At 38.4% G+C, this 25,180-nt stretch overlaps 1 protein-coding gene, 2 long non-coding RNA genes and 1 pseudogene across 5 annotated transcripts; 3 read left to right on the forward strand and 1 right to left on the reverse strand.

The window, feature by feature from the left end:
* The first annotated feature begins 3,567 nt into the window (after positions 1 to 3,567).
* LOC106293087 lies at positions 3,568 to 4,942 on the forward strand (annotated as a pseudogene).
* Positions 4,943 to 5,709: 767 nt separating this feature from the next.
* Positions 5,710 to 6,438, forward strand: LOC106294322 (ethylene-responsive transcription factor ERF087-like). Its single transcript, XM_013729880.1, has one exon. The coding sequence runs from the start codon at positions 5,710 to 5,712 to the stop codon at positions 6,436 to 6,438; it is 729 nt and encodes a 242-aa protein (XP_013585334.1).
* Positions 6,439 to 7,573: 1,135 nt separating this feature from the next.
* LOC106292785 lies at positions 7,574 to 9,387 on the forward strand. 3 transcript variants are annotated; one of them, XR_001260256.1, is made up of 6 exons: positions 7,575 to 7,905; positions 8,060 to 8,473; positions 8,566 to 8,640; positions 8,714 to 8,953; positions 9,032 to 9,135; positions 9,248 to 9,381. It is a non-coding gene; the product is annotated as an uncharacterized LOC106292785 (long non-coding RNA). The 3 variants fall into 3 exon arrangements; XR_001260257.1 differs by having other exon boundaries at positions 7,574 to 7,905; positions 7,976 to 8,473; positions 9,032 to 9,387; XR_001260255.1 differs by having other exon boundaries at positions 7,576 to 7,905; positions 9,032 to 9,383.
* Positions 9,388 to 22,683: 13,296 nt separating this feature from the next.
* LOC106293187 lies at positions 22,684 to 24,191 on the reverse strand. Its single transcript, XR_001260393.1, has 5 exons — positions 23,875 to 24,191; positions 23,670 to 23,775; positions 23,428 to 23,513; positions 23,023 to 23,318; positions 22,684 to 22,949 (listed from the first exon to the last, which is right to left on the reverse strand). It is a non-coding gene; the product is annotated as an uncharacterized LOC106293187 (long non-coding RNA).
* Between the last annotated feature and the right edge of the window lie 989 nt (positions 24,192 to 25,180).

A 25,180-nucleotide genomic window follows, 5' to 3' on the forward strand; every position in this document is an offset into this window, starting at 1 on the left:
GGGGGGGGGGGGGGAAATGGGTACGTATACTAGTATACTCCCACAACTTTCAAAAAGTCGATCTTTTCGAACCTTTTTACAAAAAAAAAATGCGGCACTACAATCGCTAAGCCTACTATCCGACAAACAGATAGAACGGCGGTCCAGAACTCGCCCATAACGCCTAAGTCAGCTATCACGCTAAAACCAACAAACCCACGAATGCTCATAAAAAAAAGAGCATCCTTGGTAAAAAGCCCGCAAGAAAAACGCTGCTCAAAACAAAAAAGATTAACTTCTGGCACTGCTAGACGTCGCAACACGCTTGAAGTTACGGTCTTTCCAACACTTATGGAAACAACACTCTTGTTTCCAAAATCAACATACCTCTAACGGTGAAATGCCTTTAAAATGGCATCGCTTCTTTGTTGCTGATCACAACAAACGAACCCTAACGTCCTAAACAGACACTAGCCGCCCTCGAAAGGATAGGCTCTCTTACATCCGACAAGGATACCATAGCGCGATATACAAGAAAATACAAAATTTTGGCCAGCACCTCCAAACGGCCTTTGGAAGTAGCTCGATTCATGCCAAGACAAGTCATATAAGCCGATAACATTTCACGTACTTTATATCGGTATGAATCAGGTAGAAATCACAAACAGGCAAAATGAAAGCCGACCTGTCATCGCATAGCCTTAGTCCGAAAGTAAACCTAGCTCTTGCCCTAAACCCAGTCTTGCTGGATCCTGATATCTCAAAGGCATAATATCGACATCCCGATATGAGATCCCAAAACTTGTCCCTTCACTTAAGTCTATACGTTTTCCCGAGTCCTCGCACAAAGCAAAAGTTGCGCGCTCAACAGACTATGGATACGGTGATCGTCCGGGGGCAAGGAACGAGACGACAACTCACTCATTTGCCCTCTAACTTCGAAAAACCCAGAGTTCTCTCCATTTATAATAAGCCGAAAAGGTTTTATAGATTGAGCCCTTCAATTCCTCCTTGCGAGACAACAGCCTGGTTTCTTCCGAGTCCATAGTCGGAACCATGTCACCTTTAAGCAGGTGGATCTCGTTCAGGCTTCCCTCGACGCTCGCCAGAGCCAGGTCCTTCTCATTGACTGCCATGAGGGAATCAAACAGAACAGCCATCCTCGTCAGGCGAGCGTGAAAATCATCCCTCGAAACAACAGTCCTCGACTCTTCTCAGTTCTGAATTTCACGCTGGAGACGACGGACTTCGGAAGCCTTGCTCTTCTTCTCTTTCTTCAGCTTGAACAATGCACTTGCCGACTTTCCGAGGTCCCGCTCGAGATCGCTGACCCGAACCTCCAGCTGAGAGAGCTCAGCAGCACGAGCAGTTTCAGTAGATTTCAACGCGGCCTCGGCTTGTTTCAATGCCTCTCGCGATTCAGCCAGGCCCCTTGTCGAACGCTCTATCTCTGATCCGCAGTCGCTGAGCATCCCGTCAATCAGGGATACAAACTATACATGAAATAAGGGTCAGGATAATCGTAGAACAAGGTGGCTTATGCTGAAAATAGTCAAAACAAACCTTGGCACGATGTTGCGACAAAGGTCCCGAGGGCTCCCCTTCCGCACCAGCGGTACATCTCCTCTTCTTGACGGTCCCGGTCGCAGCGCCGGTCCTCTTGCGAGTTTTGGTCAAAGGAGCAGCACTGGACGCGGGAAGCCCTAGGACGATCTCCTTCCTATCCAAAGGTGGAGGCATCAACTCCGTCTCCTTCTCCTCCTTAGGAGCTGGGACTGGTGTGGTCGAATTGCCCGAGGGTTGAGCCGAGACCTCTGGAACTTGGACAGGAACCATGGCCGATTCTGCGAGGGGCGTGGCATCACCAGGGGACTTGTTTCCTCCAGCCGAGGTCGACATCGCAGGCGAAGAAAGGATAGCTGGCACCTCAGGCTGAATCCGACCCCCTTCCTTCCCGGCACTACGTCTGGACAGTCTCTCTTTGAAAGAAAGAAACCCGGCGATGAAGGTTGGAGTAGCTTCGTGCATGGCCGGAGTCGGAAGTGCCGAGTTGGCCTCACCCATCTCGACGTCGGAGCTTTTCTTTTCACTTGGGGAGGAAGACATTCTTGATAGGTAGTTTGAAGAAAAGAGAATGTGAGAGAAAGAGATGTGTGAAGAATGAGGAGTGGTGAGTTGCTACTTATAAGGATATGAGGGTGACGTGGATTTCTGCAATAAATATTCTTAGCCAAAGATTTCGATTTCTAATTCGTATCACTCGCCCGCAAAATCGTCTCCGAGCCTTACGGGCTGGGGGGCTAACTGTTGGGGTCAAAAACAGTTATTTCGAAATCAACGGCTATGATTATTTCTTATTCGCGATTTCTCGCAAAACATTCACTGAAAGAAAGATCGGAAGTGAACAAATGAGCGAATCCCGCACAAAAGCCACTCGCCGGAAAGCTGAACCGTCACGTGGGTCAGCTCGCCAGCGAGCTGAACCGTCGCGTGGTTGTGTTCGCCGGCGAGTTCAGCCGTCACGCGAGTCGGATCGCCCGGCGAGTTTGACCTGATCCCGGCCTGTCCGACTTACTTCGAGTCCCGTATCTTTCGTATAGCTGTGATATCTGACCTTCAGGACCATATACTTCTCGTTTCGTTTTGATTAAAGTTATTCTCGAAGTTTTATGACCAAAACCGAGAAATCGTATAAACGCCAAGGATCCCGACTGGTCTAGAGGCCCATCTACGCTCTCAGAAGGGATTCGAGCCCATAAAATTTATGACAGTTTGTCCTAACTCGCAGAGATACGATAAATGTAAGGATTCGAGGATAACTATCAAGATCGACGAAAAATGGAATATTCCCGAAAGAGATAGACTTGGGCTCGAAGGCGAAGGATGGGCCACCGACCTAGAGCGACAATATAAGGAGAGCAGGAGCAGAAGAAAAAGGGATCCGAGAATTTAGATTTAGAGAACTCCTGCTAGCTTAGAGAACTTAGGGCTTAGGTGGTTAGACTAGCACGGCAAGGCATAGAACGTCTTGGCCGCCTCTTGTCCTGTTGGTCCGATAGTCAGCATATCTCTTTTCCTCTTGGAGAAATCTTGTATTCATACTATTCAATAAAACGCCTCTGAGCGATTATCTATCTTTTTATCGTTCTAAAGTGATTATGCAGAAAATTCGGACACTCAAGAAAAAACGGGTTCACTCGGTTTTCCTCCATTATTATTTATTATAATCGACGGTGTGAATTTCGGTTCCCACAGTGGTCATGAGTTTAGTTCAGTTTAATGGTAATATGATTTTACGTGTGTAGATGTACCACATGTATGATAAGAAAAGAGTCATAGTGCAAGTGACAATGACATGCATGTCGAACTGAGATCCCATAGTTACACCGAAACAATAGTGGAGTAAGATAAATCGATTTAGATGGCGAACCAAACAGGATGAAAGAACAAAAACGACTTAGACCACCTCAATCAGAGAGTTTAATGAGAGGTTCTAAAGAAAAAAAAAAACAAAAAAAATAAATGAAAAATGAGTTAAAAGGAGAGAACCGATGTCTAATATAACACTTTTAGAACTGGTAAGCACCCTATACGTGCTCTTTTGTTATTGGCTAATGCCTTCTCTCTCTTCCTCTTCGTCGATGTTATTTTTTGGTTTGAGAAAGAGATCTTCGTTGATTTTGATGGTTTTGAGAAATTATCTCTTCACTTCACCATGACTGCTTCAGCTTCGTCTCTCGCTCTCTCCACCTTCAACCCCAAATCCCTTCCTTTCTCCATCTCCAGACCCGCCTCAGCTTCCCTCTTACCTCCTTCCATCTCCTTCAAACTCCACTCTGAAAACCCTTCCCTCTTTGGAATTCGGCCATGAAATCACCGAGAAGGTTCGGATTGTTTGTATTTTTTGTTTTGATTTGAAGCTCTTGATTTCAATTCCGTTGATTATAATTGAATATTTTATTATGTTGATGAGAATTGAGATTCGATTTGACTCCAAAATTTTGTTTTGATGATGAGATTTCAGAGACTCCATGGACAGAGGAAGAACATATGATGTTCTAGCAAGGTTTCATCTCAGATGTATTACAAACAAAATCATCAAGGTCTGTTCTTTATTTTCTAATCTGAGTTTATAGTTGTACTGAGATCACAGTGATGAAGAAAGTTTGTTCCTTTGGTATTGATTTTGTTTTAAAAGTATTGAACTTTATTGTTTATTAGTTTCAGAGCCTTGGCATTGCCAGCAAGATCCTTCAACTATCTCCCGCATTCACTCAAGCGTTCATCAATTCGAATGGAGAATCCAACCTTTTCTTCTGAAGCCAGTTCGAAGCCAAGAGGTGCATTTATAGTCGTAGAAGGACTTGACCGCAGCGGCAAGTCAACACAGTGCGCTAAGCTACGCTCTTTCTTGGAGAGTTCAGGACATCTGACCGAGCTCTGGAGGTTTCCCGATAGAGAGACAAGCGTCGGCCAGATGATATCCGCGCTAAGTCTCAGTTAGATGATCACACCATTCATCTCCTCTTCAGCGCCAATCGTTGGGAGAAGAGGTTCTTTATCTTCTTTCTTTCTGTTTTTAGCTGTCTAAGTGTTTCCCTTATTAATTTCCTGAACGTTTTGCAGGAACGTTTTGCAGGTCGTTAAGGGAGGAACTACGCTTATCGTTGATAGTTATTCCTACTCTGGTGTGGCTTTCTCATCAGCTAAAGGTCTTGGGATCGAGTGATGCAAGGCGCCGGAAGTTGGATTGCTGGCTCCGGATTCTGTGCTTTACCTTGACATATCACCTGAGAGAGCTGCTGAGAGAGGTGGATATGGAGATGAGAGGTACGAATGTAGAATGTAGAATGTAGAATGTAGAATGTAGAATGTAGAATGTAGAATGATTTTTTACCAATCCACTCTTGTAGAATGTTTGTGTTATGGTGATTATACCAAGTTTGTGATTTTGAAAGAACTATTGTATCAACTTAACAAGTATTTTGCAAAATCTAATCATTCAACTTCTTTAAAAAAAAAATTAAGAACCTCTGAGAGGTTTTTCCATTGGACCATAAAAAAATTAATTATGCTAACAAGGATTCTAAACTTTTCAAATCACACAATTAACTATTAAATTATTTAGTAGAGCCTCTAATGGGCTCTTACCATTGGAGTTGCTCTTAGGATGATAAGTAAACGAACTTTCTGACCATGAGTTGATTGGGGAAACGTACTATTATCAAAGTCCATAATTGAAAACCAAAAATATGGTACAACTGCAAGTGATCATAAGTAGCCACAAAGAATCTCACGTTCCCAAAAATAATAGCATGCGTAAAGGTAAAAGAAAAGAAAGCATATTAAAAAGATTAGTTCTAAAAAAAAGAATATTAGAAAACATAGCGAAAAAGAAATCTCCATTGCAGATTGGCTCGTAATCTTACATGATTTACATGGGCCAATCCTAAAAGGCACAAACTCATTCCACTTTCAATCATATGATTAGATGGTGATGATCATCTCATTTTGCACATTTTCATGCATGTGACCCACTTTTTGTATCTTAAAAATTTCCCCAAAGAGACCTTTAGAATAAACGAGAAAGTCCACATAGTGAAGGTGACCTCATCTATTTAAACATACACATTTCCATTGTTCCACATAACAAAATTCATCACTACAAATCATCTCCTAGTCTCCCTTCATTTCACATTCTGAGTGTACGCAAAAGTATACTAATAAAATATGGATTTCAATGGTAATTCAAATGCCGATTCTTCCTCTAGATCAAAAAAGAGTAATAGGAAAAAGCAGCAACAATCGCAGCCGCAACCACAACAATATAATGAAGAAAACAAGTATGTAGGAGTGAGGCGGAGGCCGTGGGGAAGATATGCAGCTGAAATAAGAAACCCTACTACAAAAGAGAGGTATTGGCTAGGTACTTATGATACGGCCGAGGAGGCTGCATTGGCCTATGATAGAGCTGCACGGTCCATAAGAGGCTTGACTGCTAAGACCAACTTTGTCTATTCCGATATGCCTCGTGGCTCCTCAGTAACTTCCTTCATCTCTCCTGATGAATCCCAACGTTTCATTTCCGAGTTATTCAACCATTCTTTTCAACCAGAAGATCCTAACAATAGCACCACCAACAATCTCTATTCATCGACCAACACCGAAAACCAAAACGCTAATGAGTTCTCATACAATGGGTGGCCACATGAGTCTGAATGTGATTATCAATCTATAAACACTAATGATGAGCATTGTGATCATGAGCTTCCACCTCTTCCTCCACGTACTTGTTTTGGAGCTGAACTTACTTATCCAGAGACCGATAGCTATTGGAATGTGGCGAATACTAGTATGGATTATTCCTTTGAACTTGATGCCTTTGTGGATCAAAACAGTCCTGTTGAGAGTGGAACTGAAGGGTTTGACTCTTCATCCTCCACATTCTTCTACCAATAATAGCGAGATGTCCAAGTTTGCGACTTTCGTCGTTGGTATTTAATACCCTTTTGTTTTTTACAATCATTTTGCTTCTATTATGGACTGGACTGAAAGATATCAAGTCTCTCTCTCTCTCTCTATCTCTCGCGTTTTATGTTTCTCTGAAAATTCGACTGTTTTTTTTTGTTATTGTGGCTTATCAAATGCAAGATTCTCTTGATCGCTTGTTAGTTATTGTAAGTTTGTGACTGCGAGGAAAATTGCATTACTGCTTCAAAGTATCTTTCTGTTTCGGTCTATAACTTTATTTAACTGGTGGCAGTGATAGCTAGTAAAGAGTAAAGAGCGTAGTTCCAATCTGTATATTTTCTTTTTAGTTCCAATCTATATATTATACACATTTCGAACTTGCAATCTTTGAGAAATATTTTGTGGAGAACATGCGCGTACTAACCTTAACTTTCAACTTTAATGATTACATCACACCTTTATGACTTGATGGTTTTGCGATTTAGAACTACGCTTCATGGAATCAGTAGTTTACTTTCATTAGTTATCGATATCACCTAACTTTATCTGAAAACACATTTCTATTTATATTTGGCCGTTTGGTATGCGATTGCAAAGCCGTGCGAAGGTTTATTGATGCCATAATAAGCCAATTTTTTTTGGTCAAGCGAAATATGTTTATAGTTTTTTTTTTACAAAATTGTTTTGCACTTAAATAATAATAGATTAAGAGAAACTACTTCTAATAATTTTTTAATAGGAATTTTGGTTGATGGACAATATGTTTTCTATCAAATATAAGAAATTAGCATTAAGACAGAAAAAAGTTTGAGGTGCAATATAATTAATTAATTTTAGAATTTAATCTGTGAATATAGCATAAGGTTCCTAATAATCAAACAAGTAATAAAATGGGAATAAGAGCCTCAGATAGACTGTTCACGTCAGCATTTTATTCACACCACTTACGAATTGCCACATCTACTTAAACTCCACGTCATTTACAAATTGGACAAAGCAAAACCAACCCGTATGCATTTTTCGGGCCCGAGGCGTTTTTGGACATGTGGCACTCCAATAAATCTCAAACTTTTTCGTTGTGAAAACAATTATGGGCTAATTATCATGTTTTAAGTTCCAGGCCCAATGTTTCTTATCTTTGAGCACTCTCTCAAGTTGTCTCTTCCTCGTGACGTTACGGGTTCAAGGTAGTCGCCGGAAATTTCATACCACCGCCCTAGAATCTCAGACCGTGCTTGGTTTACCGACCGTTTTCCGGAAAATCCTGGTGGAACACAGCAGGGCTGTCTTTTTGTTTGGTTTCTACAGGCTAGCGTAAGCAATTCGGAAACGTTACGCAAATCAATTGATTCCAAGCGTCTTCTTAAACGCTCTCATTAACAACTGCCCCACTCACACAATTTGTCAATCAATGTATCTCCCATTACCCACATTGTCAATCTTGACTATAAATTGGTAAGTCTCTCTTCACTTCTTCTTCATGGATTCATAGCTTTGATGACGTAAGAGACTGTATCTATTTCAGAGTATGAGAGAAAGCTTTGCAGTTTCAGTTTCAGTTTCATATAAACTCTTAGCCCCTCTCCCTTCGTCGTTTCTCTGTGTGTAGCTATTTTGCTGTTCGGAGAGTTTGATCATATGTACAAAACAGAGGAATCGTGGCGGAGAAGGAGCTTGAGCTAATCATGTGTCGACACAAGAGGAGGACGAGAATCAGAGTGGGAAAGCAGATGACAAAGGAGATACTTTCATTCTATGACAGAGAATTTGATTACTTGCTCTGTGATTTAAAGTACGATGCTGAACAGTTTTTTTTTATTTTTTTTCATGGTAAAATGGGGATTGTTTAGGATGATGATGAAGATAGTGTTGAAGTTGTGGAGCTTGCAAGGCAAGGAAGACCTGTGTGGTGGAGATAGGGACAATGATTTTCACAAAGATTTTAAGGAGGACGTTGAGTGGTATGCCTGCCTTTACTTTCTTATGGACGTTACTTTAGGAGAATAGCTTGGCACCGAGTGAGGTAGGTTCTCTTTTTTTGCCTTGATTTCAAGAACTTCTTGGTTTATGTATCAAGAAGATTCTAATGAAGAGTGGAGGATTGTTATGTGGCAGATTAAACAACTTAATGAGCCTATTGAAAATAAGATAACTGAGTGGAATACTGGAGGGCTTCTCACCAAAATTGAGGTAGGCTTCACATGTTGGCTTAGAGTTCATACCTTTCGAGTGCATTCAATAGCTTTGTGTTGGTTTAATTTAGGGCTTCAGAGCTTTTATCCCAAAGCAGGAGATGGTCAAGAAAGTGAATAGTTTCACAGAGTTGAAGGAAAACTTAAAAGCAAGATTTCTTTTTCTGCTGAATTGCAGTAAACTTTTTGGCTTCACTGTTCTGTGTTTGCTTAGGCTTCTCTGTGTTTCAGGTAGGTCGTCGACTGGTTGTGCAGATTACGTGATTGAATGAATACAAAAACGACTTGACACAGAATTAAAAAACATCCTGGTTGGTTTCACTTCTGTCTTGTCTTAATAAGAAAACTAACTAGGAGACTAAATGATATACCGCGTAATGTTGTAACAGGAGAAGCTATACCTTCGAGAAGGACCTCCTGGAAGGAACTGTTGCCAAAATCTTACCATATGGAGCGCAAGCCAAACTCGGGGATTGTAGTAGGACTGTAGAAGGTTAGTGTCCAAGTCTATTGCTTCTATAACATATAATAATAAAGGAGTTGTGCTTTTGTTGGTAAGAACCCAGCTTGATCTGGCTTTTGTTGTTCTTTTTTTTTTGGTTCAGATATTTAATGGAAACATTTATCTTTTGGTGGTATCATTCCTAAGACTCATATTCCTAACACTTGGGAACATTTTTTGTTCATGAGATATCACTTTTATAGTTTCATTTCCTTTGCAATGTTTTTCACCAAATGACTAAAAAGGTCGATTATTCAACTCATGCCCAATAATAACCTAAACTTAAACCACACATCTTAGAATAACCCTTTAGCAGTTATAATGTTGAAAGCAAGAAATATGATTGACCAAATTAATTTATTATATTTGCTTTTATTCTACATGATTTTGTACTCATTTTGACAAAGTTATGTGAAGATCAGAGTTTCTGTTGTTATTGTTAATTCTGATTATATACTCTTACAAGTTACAACTTCTTTTCCATATATCTTTAGCATTTTCATTAAAGAAAGACCAAAGCACTCAAACTTCCTCCTGCATTTAGGGTGGTGTTTTGCCCTTTCCGTATTTTTATAACAATCTCTACCAAACTTCCTCCTGCAAACTTTGAACCTATGTCGAACATAAATATTTTACACACCAGAAATCCAGATTTGTCCATTTTTGTATATGATCAGAGAAAGCTTTAGGGTAGTGTTTCATAACAACTTTGAACCTAGGTTTGATATCCAGATTTATAAAAATGCAGGAGGAAGTTTGATAGGCCTAAACATAAGAAACAGAATCAAAACTGGTAGATAGAGATTGTTATAAAAACACGAGAGAAATTAATCTGCTCATATTTAATTTTATGTGGAATTTGTCCTCAGGTAACTTATAAGTTTAGTAAAAAAAGTAACTTATAAGTTTGGCTGCAATATTTTAAATCAACCTAACAACAAAAACCTACTTTCTAGCCGTATGATCGCTCACATCACATGTACTATCCAAATAAACGACCCGATCTCAGCAAGTTGTAGACTAGACCACACATGTCAACACTCCAATCATGTCCGTTTATACCACAAACAGAAGAACAAAAGGAACAACGATCAACTTCAACCAATCTCACACCTAAAGTTCTTGGCGCCGTCATATATTAATGTAGAGATGATGCAAACAGCCGACTCTACATTAATCACCTACTGGCTTTATTTAAATCTATTTTTTTTTTTCAGAAAACATCGATATGCCGTTTGGTTCATATTAATTTTCAGATTATTAATGATTATATTATATTTAAGTTATTTTAGCTAAACTGTGTGAACCAATGTAATACTTAATTAATTTATAACACTATTTTTCTATAAAAGTATTTTCAAATAGCATGAGCAAAATTTCCTACAAATAATTTTCTTATAAAACAAAGTTCAACAAATGTTAAAATAATTTACAAACACAATTAGAAAAAACACTAAAAATTAAAGAAAAAATCATTATATATTGGAAATCTAATATAAACTGAAACAAACATATATTATAGAACATCATTTGTTGTTAAATAATATGTATATTAACTATTATTTTTGACATCATTGAAACTATTTACATATTACTTTAAAATATAACTTTTTATGATTTTATCATATTATATTATATTTTCAACTGATTTAGTTTGGACCTGGATTAATTTATTATCGTGATGAAATTAATTATTGTAATAGTATTTAAATTATGCTCTTAAAAATAAAATAAAAAAATATTAATTATTCTTACTTTATATTTTCCTCAACTATATGAAATAGAAATAAAAAAAAGAAAAATACAAATTATTATATTTTTCTTAGCTTTTTAATTTCATAATTTTGTATTTTGTAACAAAAGAAATATTAGTGGTCATTTCAACTCAAACCTACAAAATTTAATAAAATTTATAATTTGATTTTAGAATAAAAACATATTATATTTATTATTATGATTTAAAGTAAATTTTCAAAAAAAGATTTAGTGTAAACTCACCCGTCCGTAGGCGGGCCAACCACTAGTATCAATAATAGTCTATGTTAAAGTGATTACAGTTCAATAAAGTATTTTTACTAATATGTCAAACTAAATAACAATTTTGTTATATGTCCTATATAAAAGTTCAACAAAAATATGTCCTAAGCCAATGTTTCATTTTTTTTGTTAGTAGTCACGGCCATTCTATTTGAGTAGGACTAATTGTTCCTAAAATCTATAGGTCTTCCGGCCACTAATAAGTTGCCAGCTCATATCCAATTTTTTTGGGGAAAAAAAAGAAGGTAAAATATAATTAGAGATAATATCAACTGAAAAGAAAAAAACTAAAAAAAAGGAAACAAAAAAAACAGAACACGACGGCTTGTAAATCTATTTTGTGACCAAGGAGAGCCACGTAGAAGAAGAAGAGGAGCAAAGAAGAGTAGCAGAGAAGAAGCTACAAAGTCGTTAACATAATTGATCATATAGTTGTTAGATTTTCTTTAATCACGTCAAATTCTCAAAAACTAATGAATTTGGCAAAGATGTTTTTTTATTTCATCTCTACTGGATACGTCTTTGGATCCGTAGGTTACGTTTCTGTGGTTTGTATATTCTTCCTTGCCTCTTCTCTAGTATTTATCCTTGTTTGGTTATAGAATTTTATATTATTTTGATGTTAGAGTCACATAGAAGAAGAAGAGGAGCAAAGAAGAGTAGCAGAGAAAAAGTTACAAAGAAGGAAAAAGAAGGAGAAGAAGGAAGCTTGAAGCGCAAGAAACGAAAGAACAAGAAGAAGTGACCAAGGAGAGAGTCACGTAGAAGAAGAAAGTCAATGTAAGAGAAGATGCCACTTGACATTGATTACAAACCAAAGAGAAGTTGAGGACACCTATGTTGTAGTTGTTTAGGTGCATGTGTAGTAGTTAGTGAGAAACTACTATAAGTATGTATATGTGGTGTTGTAAGAAAGATAAATCCAATTCTCATAAGAATAAGAGTTGGAGTAAGTAAAAATGTAGACATACATAGTTATCTCTCTTCTCTCTCTACAAGAACAAACCAAACGTGAGAGAGTAAAGAGTGTGTGCTAGCTTGTGTCATGATTGAAACACAAGCAAAACTGAGAGAGTAAAAACAGAGACAAAAAGAGAACAAAAACAGAGTAAGAGCAAGAGTGAGCTGGCTGTGAGGTGAGGCCAAGCCAAAAGTTCAACAATTTCAACATGACGGCCCAGAGCCTACATACCACCTTCTTGTATGTTCTTGTTTTATCAAAGAAGTCTTCTAATCTAATCAATAAAATTTTGATTAGAGGACTGTTAAACATGTTGGAGGTGCGATGAGAGGTGCGATGAGCTGATGCTGATCAAGTCTCTGTTATGGTTAGAACTATGATTGAAATTAAAGTCAGCAAGAACGCTTTCCGTATGTTCTATGCGCTTGGGTACAAACAAGACCACGAGCTTCTCAAAGTTGGATTCGCATTTCATTTCCAAAGGACCGCACACATAAGTGACCACATGTACACATTACAAATTCAACTCCTTTAATTCTGCATTTTCTTATTATATAAAGTCGTCCAGCTGGGAAGACTTTCCAGACGCCTTATTATAAGTCGTCTAATAAGTCGTCCAGATGGAAGACTTTCCAGACGACTTAATTAAGTCGTCCGATAAGTCGTCCAGCTGGGAAGACTTTCCAGACGCCTTATTATAAGTCGTCTAATAAGTCGTCCAGATGGAAGACTTTCCAGACGACTTAATTAAGTCGTCCGATAAGTCGTCCAGCTGGGAAGACTTTCCAGACGCCTTATTATAAGTCGTCTAATAAGTCGTCCAGATGGAAGACTTTCCAGACGACTTAATTAAGTCGTCCGATAAGTCGTCCAGCTGGGAAGACTTTCCAGACGCCTTATTATAAGTCGTCTAATAAGTCGTCCAGATGGAAGACTTTCCAGACGACTTAATTAAGTCGTCCGATAAGTCGTCCAGCTGGGAAGACTTTCCAGACGCCTTATTATAAGTCGTCTAATAAGTCGTCCAGATGGAAGACTTTCCAGACGACTTAATTAAGTCGTCCGATAAGTCGTCCAGCTGGGAAGACTTTCCAGACGCCTTATTATAAGTCGTCTAATAAGTCGTCCAGATGGAAGACTTTCCAGACGACTTAATTAAGTCGTCCGATAAGTCGTCCAGCTGGGAAGACTTTCCAGACGCCTTATTATAAGTCGTCTAATAAGTCGTCCAGATGGAAGACTTTCCAGACGACTTAATTAAGTCGTCCGATAAGTCGTCCAGCTGGGAAGACTTTCCAGACGCCTTATTATAAGTCGTCTAATAAGTCGTCCAGATGGAAGACTTTCCAGACGACTTAATTAAGTCGTCCGATAAGTCGTCCAGCTGGGAAGACTTTCCAGACGCCTTATTATAAGTCGTCTAATAAGTCGTCCAGATGGAAGACTTTCCAGACGACTTAATTAAGTCGTCCGATAAGTCGTCCAGCTGGGAAGACTTTCCAGACGCCTTATTATAAGTCGTCTAATAAGTCGTCCAGATGGAAGACTTTCCAGACGACTTAATTAAGTCGTCCGATAAGTCGTCCAGCTGGGAAGACTTTCCAGACGCCTTATTATAAGTCGTCTAATAAGTCGTCCAGATGGAAGACTTTCCAGACGACTTAATTAAGTCGTCCGATAAGTCGTCCAGCTGGGAAGACTTTCCAGACGCCTTATTATAAGTCGTCTAATAAGTCGTCCAGATGGAAGACTTTCCAGACGACTTAATTAAGTCGTCCGATAAGTCGTCCAGCTGGGAAGACTTTCCAGACGCCTTATTATAAGTCGTCTAATAAGTCGTCCAGATGGAAGACTTTCCAGACGACTTAATTAAGTCGTCCGATAAGTCGTCCAGCTGGGAAGACTTTCCAGACGCCTTATTATAAGTCGTCTAATAAGTCGTCCAGATGGAAGACTTTCCAGACGACTTAATTAAGTCGTCCGATAAGTCGTCCAGCTGGGAAGACTTTCCAGACGCCTTATTATAAGTCGTCTAATAAGTCGTCCAGATGGAAGACTTTCCAGACGACTTAATTAAGTCGTCCGATAAGTCGTCCAGCTGGGAAGACTTTCCAGACGCCTTATTATAAGTCGTCTAATAAGTCGTCCAGATGGAAGACTTTCCAGACGACTTAATTAAGTCGTCCGATAAGTCGTCCAGCTGGGAAGACTTTCCAGACGCCTTATTATAAGTCGTCTAATAAGTCGTCCAGATGGAAGACTTTCCAGACGACTTAATTAAGTCGTCCGATAAGTCGTCCAGCTGGGAAGACTTTCCAGACGCCTTATTATAAGTCGTCTAATAAGTCGTCCAGATGGAAGACTTTCCAGACGACTTAATTAAGTCGTCCGATAAGTCGTCCAGCTGGGAAGACTTTCCAGACGCCTTATTATAAGTCGTCTAATAAGTCGTCCAGATGGAAGACTTTCCAGACGACTTAATTAAGTCGTCCGATAAGTCGTCCAGCTGGGAAGACTTTCCAGACGCCTTATTATAAGTCGTCTAATAAGTCGTCCAGATGGAAGACTTTCCAGACGACTTAATTAAGTCGTCCGATAAGTCGTCCAGCTGGGAAGACTTTCCAGACGCCTTATTATAAGTCGTCTAATAAGTCGTCCAGATGGAAGACTTTCCAGACGACTTAATTAAGTCGTCCGATAAGTCGTCCAGCTGGGAAGACTTTCCAGACGCCTTATTATAAGTCGTCTAATAAGTCGTCCAGATGGAAGACTTTCCAGACGACTTAATTAAGTCGTCCGATAAGTCGTCCAGCTGGGAAGACTTTCCAGACGCCTTATTATAAGTCGTCTAATAAGTCGTCCAGATGGAAGACTTTCCAGACGACTTAATTAAGTCGTCCGATAAGTCGTCCAGCTGGGAAGACTTTCCAGACGCCTTATTATAAGTCGTCTAATAAGTCGTCCAGATGGAAGACTTTCCAGACGACTTAATTAAGTCGTCCGATAAGTCGTCCAGCTGGGAAGACTTTCCAGACGCCTTATTATAAGTCGTCTAATAAGTCGTCCAGATGGAAGACTTTCCAGACGACTTAATTAAGTCGTCCGATAAGTCGTCCAGCTGGGAAGACTTTCCAGACGCCTTATTATAAGTCGTCTAATAAGTCGTCCAGATGGAAGACTTTCCAGACGACTTAATTAAGTCGTCCGATAAGTCGTCCAGCTGGGAAGACTTTCCAGACGCCTTATTATAAGTCGTCTAATAAGTCGTCCAGATGGAAGACTTTCCAGACGACTTAATTAAGTCGTCCGATAAGTCGTCCAGCTGGGAAGACTTTCCAGACGCCTTATTATAAGTCGTCTAATAAGTCGTCCAGATGGAAGACTTTCCAGACGACTTAATTAAGTCGTCCGATAAGTCGTCCAGCTGGGAAGACTTTCCAGACGCCTTATTATAAGTCGTCTAATAAGTCGTCCAGATGGAAGACTTTCCAGACGACTTAATTAAGTCGTCCGATAAGTCGTCCAGCTGGGAAGACTTTCCAGACGCCTTATTATAAGTCGTCTAATAAGTCGTCCAGATGGAAGACTTTCCAGACGACTTAATTAAGTCGTCCGATAAGTCGTCCAGCTGGGAAGACTTTCCAGACGCCTTATTATAAGTCGTCTAATAAGTCGTCCAGATGGAAGACTTTCCAGACGACTTAATTAAGTCGTCCGATAAGTCGTCCAGCTGGGAAGACTTTCCAGACGCCTTATTATAAGTCGTCTAATAAGTCGTCCAGATGGAAGACTTTCCAGACGACTTAATTAAGTCGTCCGATAAGTCGTCCAGCTGGGAAGACTTTCCAGACGCCTTATTATAAGTCGTCTAATAAGTCGTCCAGATGGAAGACTTTCCAGACGACTTAATTAAGTCGTCCGATAAGTCGTCCAGCTGGGAAGACTTTCCAGACGCCTTATTATAAGTCGTCTAATAAGTCGTCCAGATGGAAGACTTTCCAGACGACTTAATTAAGTCGTCCGATAAGTCGTCCAGCTGGGAAGACTTTCCAGACGCCTTATTATAAGTCGTCTAATAAGTCGTCCAGATGGAAGACTTTCCAGACGACTTAATTAAGTCGTCCGATAAGTCGTCCAGCTGGGAAGACTTTCCAGACGCCTTATTATAAGTCGTCTAATAAGTCGTCCAGATGGAAGACTTTCCAGACGACTTAATTAAGTCGTCCGATAAGTCGTCCAGCTGGGAAGACTTTCCAGACGCCTTATTATAAGTCGTCTAATAAGTCGTCCAGATGGAAGACTTTCCAGACGACTTAATTAAGTCGTCCGATAAGTCGTCCAGCTGGGAAGACTTTCCAGACGCCTTATTATAAGTCGTCTAATAAGTCGTCCAGATGGAAGACTTTCCAGACGACTTAATTAAGTCGTCCGATAAGTCGTCCAGCTGGGAAGACTTTCCAGACGCCTTATTATAAGTCGTCTAATAAGTCGTCCAGATGGAAGACTTTCCAGACGACTTAATTAAGTCGTCCGATAAGTCGTCCAGCTGGGAAGACTTTCCAGACGCCTTATTATAAGTCGTCTAATAAGTCGTCCAGATGGAAGACTTTCCAGACGACTTAATTAAGTCGTCCGATAAGTCGTCCAGCTGGGAAGACTTTCCAGACGCCTTATTATAAGTCGTCTAATAAGTCGTCCAGATGGAAGACTTTCCAGACGACTTATAATAAGTCGTCTGCGCAGTCTTTTGGATTGAAGTAAATACCTGACTCAAGATAGCAGCTTTCATTGATCTGCGGCCTCTGCTGCCCTCGTAAGCCAGTATCGGTGGAGACGGACTGTCTGCTCTGGGACCACCAATACTAGCACCCAATTCCGGCATAGCTGTGTACGTCTAGACCTGAAGAACTTGTATAAACCCATCCACGGTGTAACAGCCAGCAATTTCTTTGTTCCACAAAGAGTCCATCAGCACCTTAAACGCGACTCTCCCCCATGGATAATTCTCAAACCGTTCTAAATCCATCACTAGCCTTGCCAGAGTAGATCGTGTAGCGGTTGAAAACTTTCTCCCTTCAATGAATCCAGTGAAGATGGAGAGGTACGCGAGCCGCTTGCGATCTTCCCTGGACCAATCCCCGCATCTCTTCAGTGCTGCTATTATCTGATCAGTAGTTGGCCCAGCTTCCAGATGAACTCCCAGCATCCCCCAGAAAGAAACCATCTCTGGGGTAACGTCACATTTTGGTGTCTCAAGGTCCTCGATGTACTCGCAGTTTAGACCAGTGAGGTTTTCAAACTCTAACAGTGAAAACCTCAAAGGTTCTGGACCAACGAGAGACCACATCTCATACTTCTTCTTAATGTCCAGCTTGAAACTGAGCATGTAGTGAACCAGCCTTGAAGCCCAACCAAATCCCTGCTCCTTGAACTTGATGAAAACTCCCAAACTCGACTCCTTGAGCTCTTCAAATTCGTCATCAGTAAGAGCTTTCCTAAGAGCAGTATGCAACTTGCTGTTATCCGTATGATACGAAATGCTATTGTGGGCTTCTGGTTCTTCCCCTGATGTGTATAACCTACGGGGGAGTTCTGGAATATCCATCCTTTTTGTCTGCAAAATAATCAAAGACAACAATATAAGTCCAGACGACTTAGTAGACGACTTAAATTACTTACAAGTCTTCCAGTCGCAGAAGGAGTTGGAGTACTCGTCATTGCGGTTATAGATCTGAAAAAATAAACGTGAAACGGTGAGAATGAGTAAATTGATAGAGACAACGTTTTATGTTCATCTTTTCCTCGAGATTGATGACTTAGCGGCGTTAGGGTTTACAGAGAAACGGCGCTAAGGTTTACAGAGAAGAAGCGGCGGCGCTAGGGTTTAGAAGAAGCGGCGGCGCTAGTGTTTAGAACGTTGGTGACCACGGTGGCGAGGGCGACGGTTTGTTCGGATATAGTGGAAGCGGCGGCGCTAGGGTTTAGAGGAATCGGCGGCGCTAGGGTTTAGAGGAATCGGCGGCGCTAGGGTTTAGAGGAATCGGCGGCGCTAGGGTTTAGAGGAATCGGCGGCGCTAGGGTTTAGAGGAATCGGCGGCGCTAGGGTTTAGAGGAATCGGCGGCGCTAGGGTTTAGAGGAATCGGCGGCGCTAGGGTTTAGAGGAATCGGCGGCGCTAGGGTTTAGAGGAATCGGCGGCGCTAGGGTTTAGAGGAATCGGCGGCGCTAGGGTTTAGAGGAATCGGCGCGGCTAGGGTTAGAAGAAGCTGCGGCGACAACGGTGAGAATGAAGTGAGATAGATAGCCGATGTTGAGAACGATGGTTTGTTCGGAAATCGTGGGAATTCGAAATCGCCTTTGAGAGGGAGAACTGTTAGGGTTTCTGAATTTCGCGAAAAATGAAACAAAAAAATAAAAATCACCTTATATATTGGGTAAATAATCCGGTTAGCTTTAAAATTACATTGGTAAACTTTAAGGTTTGGTCCGGTTTAGACGACTTATTCTGGCTGATAATGTACAACAGACGACTTAATATTTAGTCGTCTGTTTTCAGACGACAAAATATTAAGTCGTCCTAGACCCTAAAATGAACCCCTAAACTAAAATGACTAGATTAACTAACTAACCACGTTATAAAATCAAATTATACTTAAATAGTGTTTACTATACACAGAAATGAACACGCATAAGTAATTTTAAAAATTTTCAAAAACGGTTTTAATGCTTTCCAAAATCTAACCCTAAGAACACATACAATACTACAACATATGTTGATGAAACATAAACTAAAGAATATCATGACTCACTACTTTCACTCATCTATGCTGAAAACAATTGAAATTTGTTATATCTTAATTTATACCTCCTAAGACATATGTTAATTACATAATTCCCATTTTTCACTTATCAAAATATTTTTTACAAAATTTTTAAATTATGTTTAAGACTAACTGTCCAGACGACTTTCAGTTAAGTCGTCTGGACGACTTATTTTCAAGTCGTCTAAACAGACGACTTGCAAGGGGTAGAAACGTAAAAAAAATTCCGTTTTTTTGTTTGGTCACAAAGGGATAGTTGTAATTTCAATAGCCTTTTAGGTTACTTTTGCCTTTGACCCAAGTTGGGGTATTGTTTTGGGTTTGACTCCAAGTTTTGAGTCACACTTGGCAATTCTCCCATATAATTTGGAATATGCAGAGTTCGAAACCTTAACCAAATTTTGATTTATCAAACTTGAATCACCTTAGACTCGTAAAATAGATCGATACCGACCACCAAAAATAGTTTTTTTTTACCACTTAATTGACTATTCTCCATTTCTTCTCTTTCTGTCAAACCAAAGGCAAGAACATTCTTATATATAAATTGTTAGGGTTAGTTGACCAAAAAAAAGAAATAGATTGTTAGGGTTACAAGTACATTGGACGGAGGTTTATTCAAAATTAGGTTTGAAAGCAAGGATTTGGAGACTCGAAAATCACTAACACAGCTTCGTCTCTTCTATGTAATATATCTTCTCTGTAACCGATTAACCCTAAGAATGATCTACCACGGCGTTAAACAACTTTGATGTTTGCCACCTCAATTATGTTAGAAAATCTAACAACTATATGGTTAATTATGTTAACTACTTTGTAGCTTCTTCTCTGCTACTCTTCTTGGCTCTTCTTCTTCTTCTTCTTCTTCTTCTTCTTCTTCTACTTCTACGTGACTTTCCTTGGTCACAAAACAAGGTTTACAAGCCGTAGTGTTCTGTTTTTTTTGTTTCCTTTTTTGTTTTTTTTTTCAATTGATAATATTATTTCTAATTATTTTTTACCTTCTATTTTTTCCAAACACTGAATATGAATTGGCAACTTATTGATGGCCGGTGACCTATAGGTGAACCTATGCCCAAGAATTGGTCTTTCAGCTACGGCTACGCCTACTCTCAAGAAACTGGTTGCCCAAGTGCTCCTCTACCACGTTTGGAGACAAAGGAACAATGCTCTCCACAACAATACACATCTACTTCAGGCTGAAACTTTCAGATTAATAGACAGAGATGTGAGGAACACAACGCAAGAGGCACAAATTCACCAACATCATGGCACTTTGGATCAGATGACCGGTCATTCCCAATAGCCAAAAATCTACTACCTTTCTTGTTTTTTATTTAATTTTTGCCAAGAAAGATGTATGTAAAAGATAAAAGTTCATTTTTAGTTAATGATATTTACAATTTAGCAAAAAAAGATGACGCACCTTTTTTCAGGTACCGCGCTAGTTAATGAAATGGCATGTATAGGTGCATGTTTTTAAATAAGTAAACTAAATATCGATATTCTTCTCATTTTGACAGAGATTTAGTTCATACTTATGATGAATTACCAAAGAAATTACTTCAGTTTTCATAAAGAATGGTCATACTATAAGGGAAAAATTGTTTTTCTAGACCAAAAAATAGGTACATTGTCCCATTAAACAAATCTCAAATTTATACAATTTTTGTCTATAATGCCATTTTCTATTTATAAAAATAAACTAAATAAATAGTTTTATAAACCAAAAAAAAATATGAAAAATAGGAACTTCATTGTAAATACCTATACCAATGTAGAGTTTTTTTGGGTTCTAAAAATGTGTATATGAAAAAAAAATTCTAATTTGTTTTATTTTTAACATTTTCTTAATATATATTCGTTAGTTTTAATTATATTTTAAAAAAACAAACTAAGGGCATTGTTGGATTTTCATGAAATATTAGATTAATGGGACAAGATTAGATTGATATTAACCCATAAGGACAATGTATGTGTTTTTTTGTTTAAAAAACAATTTTTTCTACTATAAGTTTTAATTTTCATATGTAAGCATTTTTACTCTATACATTGGTTAGCTAGCTATTGATGGAAAGTTTGATCACAAAAAAAAAAGCTATTGATGGAAAGCTTGTTCGACTAATTAATAACAAAATGTGTTTGCTGGCCAACAAAAACAAATCTAAACTACAAAAAAACAAATCTAAAAATTACAACATTTTGATCATAGAGTTGGATCGCGCAGGTTTTTCTCCATTAATTTCATCCGCATTGTTTTTTTTCTCTCTTGTATATATATACTAGGGTATACTCGCCCTACGGGCGGGCGGGCGAATAAAATTAATTGTACAAATTTATTTTAATTTTAAGTTAAAATAGAATTAAGTTTTATAATTATTTTACAGCAATTTTATCTATCTATTCTATTCTTCATTTTGTAAATTATAAACTTGTATAATTATAATAAAATTTTAAAATATAATTATTTACTTATAAAACTAATGATTTACGCGATATAAAGAAATAACTTATTCACTATAACTAAAAATATTTTAAGACAAATAAATTGACAATATGAAACTATTGTTACTATTTATATGTATACATGTTTAGTAGAATCTTATATATATTATTATATATGAAAATGAAGTTACCCATTACTTTGATCAGAATTTTTGAAATAAATATTACTGACTAACTTATAAAATATAATTCTTTCAATAATTTTATCATACATAATTATATTATTGTATATTGATTGTATTTTATTATTGAATAAAATTATTTCTTGTAAATTAATGTCTACTAATTTGCAATGGCAAAAAAATTGTAACTTTTTAGGAGATCCCCAAGCTGATAATTTTCTCTAACCGAAGAAGATAAAAATAAATAAAAGTCAACTGCTTAAAAACCTTGTAGCCAAACCTATTTTCCACGCATTAGCTACTGTGTTGATGAAAAAAATTCATTTAATATTGAGAACAAAGTAGAGCTAAAATGTGATCTAATATGTTATTGCAAAATGTGGCATGCTATGGAATCCGCAGTATCACCTCTTCATCCCAGTTTCTCCATTCTTTTGTTAAATCAATTTTAAGAAATTTAAAAATCACACAACAAACCTGAATAGATTGTTGCATACTTTAACCTTCTCTATGAAATAAGAGCTTTGGTAATAAACTCATGTATAGCATGGGACTTGCAGCAGTAAATAAGAGAAACTATAACAGAATAGAGTTGCAAGCAACATATTCATCAATGTTCATTGATCTCTAGATTCGGGTGGTCACTTTATTAAACATAAAAGAACACTTACCCTTACAACAATCTAAAACCGACTATTTAGTTTGATTTCACTGATGTTCATTGTCTCTTGTTGATAGAACAGCTCTACATAGCACATGATTGTGCATTCCCTAGACTCCAGTCACTCCTTGCATTGATTTGCGACTTATCTTGGCTATGGTGTATATATTGAGCTTTGCTTTGAGGTTTAAGCATTCAAGAAAACTGAAAGGAAAAAGAGATACTGTAAATTGCAGGGCCAACCAAAAGAAATATAACTTGTTGAATGAGAGATGTATTTATGATCAGTCTAAAGAGAATCACTTTGAACTGATTGAAGAGTCTAATTCACGCAACATGTCAAGAAGAAGATAACTTATAAAGAGCTTAATTTCGCCTTAGCTAAAAATTTCCTAGAGATCCCGTGCAACAAATTCATTTGATTTGGGTTTTCAAAAAATTAATATAATTGGTAATCGATTATGGGATTCATTTCCTCATTAAATCACATTTGGAGAAACATACGTTATCATGATCCGTGTTCCTTCAAAAGCTACTCTCTCCATGTTACCGTGTCTAAATGGATATGAGCCACTTTTAACTTTGAAAGGATTGCACCAACTTAACATTTTGTTGCTCGTCCTGGCCATATTTTATATCCTCTATAGTTTAGTTGCAATAGCGGTTTGCAAGCTTACAACAAAAGCTTTAACCAACGCACTGCAAAAGCAAGATTCAAAATGGTGGACCTCATTAATTTAAAGTAAATGATAGATATGTACGAAAGAAATACCCATAATCCACATTTGACAATAAGGAGCAACAACTCTTCAAAAGGAGCGCATGAAATTTATCAACTAACTCTTTGTTTCTTCTAGATCTCACAGCTTTATCACACCCAAAGAAGCTCCACCAAGCAGCTAAACTACAGCTGAGACAACACAATTCTACAGAGCGTACCAGACCACATTATAAATCTGTGAACTTCACCCTGCGGTGATTAGTAGTCTCTTTGATGACCTTATACATCTCTGCACCTTCGGCGGTGTCCGCCTTAAACAAAAGAAAGAACTTGACAGGCACATGGAGCTGCACGGTCAGAAGCTTGTGTTAAGTGGGACAAACAGTAAATGTAGGGTTTGGTTTCCAAAGGGTGACAATTGGATATATATTAAAGCAAATGGTGGAGACCAGGAACCTGAATATAATGAAGTTTTAAGTGAACCCGAGAGTTTTAAGTAAAACATAGAACCCAGTCGCTTGTAAATGGGAAGACAATGAACACTGGAATGAGGAAAATAATAATAAACAACAGATTCAGATCATATGGCAAAGAGGAAATATATGATACAAAAAGAATAATTCTGATAAATATGAATCTAATCACCATGTGTGTTCAAAATAATGATGAACATGAGTTTTAAAGGACGGGAAAATTACAATAACAACCGGATTCAAACCGGACACGGCTGGTCCCTCATTGCCTTGATCCTCCTCTCCTCCGTCACTACCGCTTTCCTCCTCCCCTGTGCCGTACGCGTCCGGTCTTCAAATCGAAAATAAAAATTGTTGCTTTAGCCAATTTACAGAAAATAAGTTTAAACAAATGGAATGAGGAGATGGTTCTCATAGTAGGAAAGGTTACCTTTTTATAGTCGAGGTTCCACGGCCTTGCGTGAAGATCGCATTCAAGGTAGATCGTGGATGGTGGATTTAAGAGGATGAATCTGTATAGCTTCTCGGATTGTTAGGAAGAAGATGAAAGAACAGGTAGATCGTGGGTGGTGGATTTAAGAGGATGAATCTGTAACTGATAGCTCCTCGGATTGTTAGGAAGAAGATGAAACAACGCCATGGAAACCTTAGGTTGAGATTAGCTCTCGAATGGGGGAGATGACGAACGTGTTGACCCCTAAATCAGAAACAACGCGTTTCCATAACAACTGGAGTTACTCTTTATCCGGGTTGGGTTTCATTAAGCCCGAATACACACTAAAGCCCAAATGGAATGGACACCAGAATAAATGAAACTCAGCGTTTAGTTTAAGTGGACACGTGTCGCACTCTTTTGCACCTAATTGATGACATGGAATCCCATGTGGCATGCTTCAAAAGACAGTAAACTGTATTTTATATAATAAGATATTAGGAATTGAGAAACATAAATATAAAAATATAAATATAAGCTTGGGTTTGGGCTTCGGCCAAAGTGATTCACATGGTGGACCATAACAGATGATTGGTCCACTCCTTTGCATTAGTCGAAAGGTATTCCAAATTCGGATCACGCAACGTGGTATACTTTCGGACTATTCCATTCTGTAGCACTAAGTGCATTCTTCCCGGAACCGACCGGATCAGCCGATAGGATTTATATATAAATATAAAACTATTGGACGTATATTGTACTGATTAAACTATTATATATATCTTTTACTAAATAACATTTTTTCATATATTTCTAACTCGTTTTATTTTTTTATTATTAAATTTGAATGATCTATTTTTCTTGGTTTTCACTAGTCAAAATTTATCAACTCTTTTTATAAACAAAAAAATAATGTATACCCTTTTATTAATCCGTAAAATACTATAACACGTAGAATATTGTACATGTTTGACCAAGCGTGGCATCACAATCTCCCATCCTTGTGATAATACCAATCATTATTTCTCAAGAGTCAATACACTGCCTATCTACATGAGATGTCACCTTGAAAAGCGTCTTCAATCTGTAGCGATAGCTCCCGTGTATGAACCAAAACTAGATGATTCGTAATATCTTTGTTGTGGTCACGAAATCCATGGTTCAACCAGAGTCTCACCAAACCGTCCAAACCGGCCATCTAGGAGGTACCAGCGACCGAGGTTCAGTCCAAGGCGTATATCTCCACAACCAGAAGGACTTTCAACATGAAACCAATTTTATTAGATTTTACACTCAAGAAGGA

Source organism: Brassica oleracea, chromosome C5, assembly GCF_000695525.1.
Source record: "Brassica oleracea var. oleracea cultivar TO1000 chromosome C5, BOL, whole genome shotgun sequence".
NCBI classification, from domain to species: Eukaryota; Viridiplantae; Streptophyta; class Magnoliopsida; order Brassicales; family Brassicaceae; genus Brassica; species Brassica oleracea.

What these genes read in the sequence shown, in the direction of transcription:
- LOC106294322 (XM_013729880.1), top strand. Translation starts at nt 5,710, where the DNA reads ATGGATTTCAATGGTAATTCAAATGCCGATTCTTCCTCTAGATCAAAA.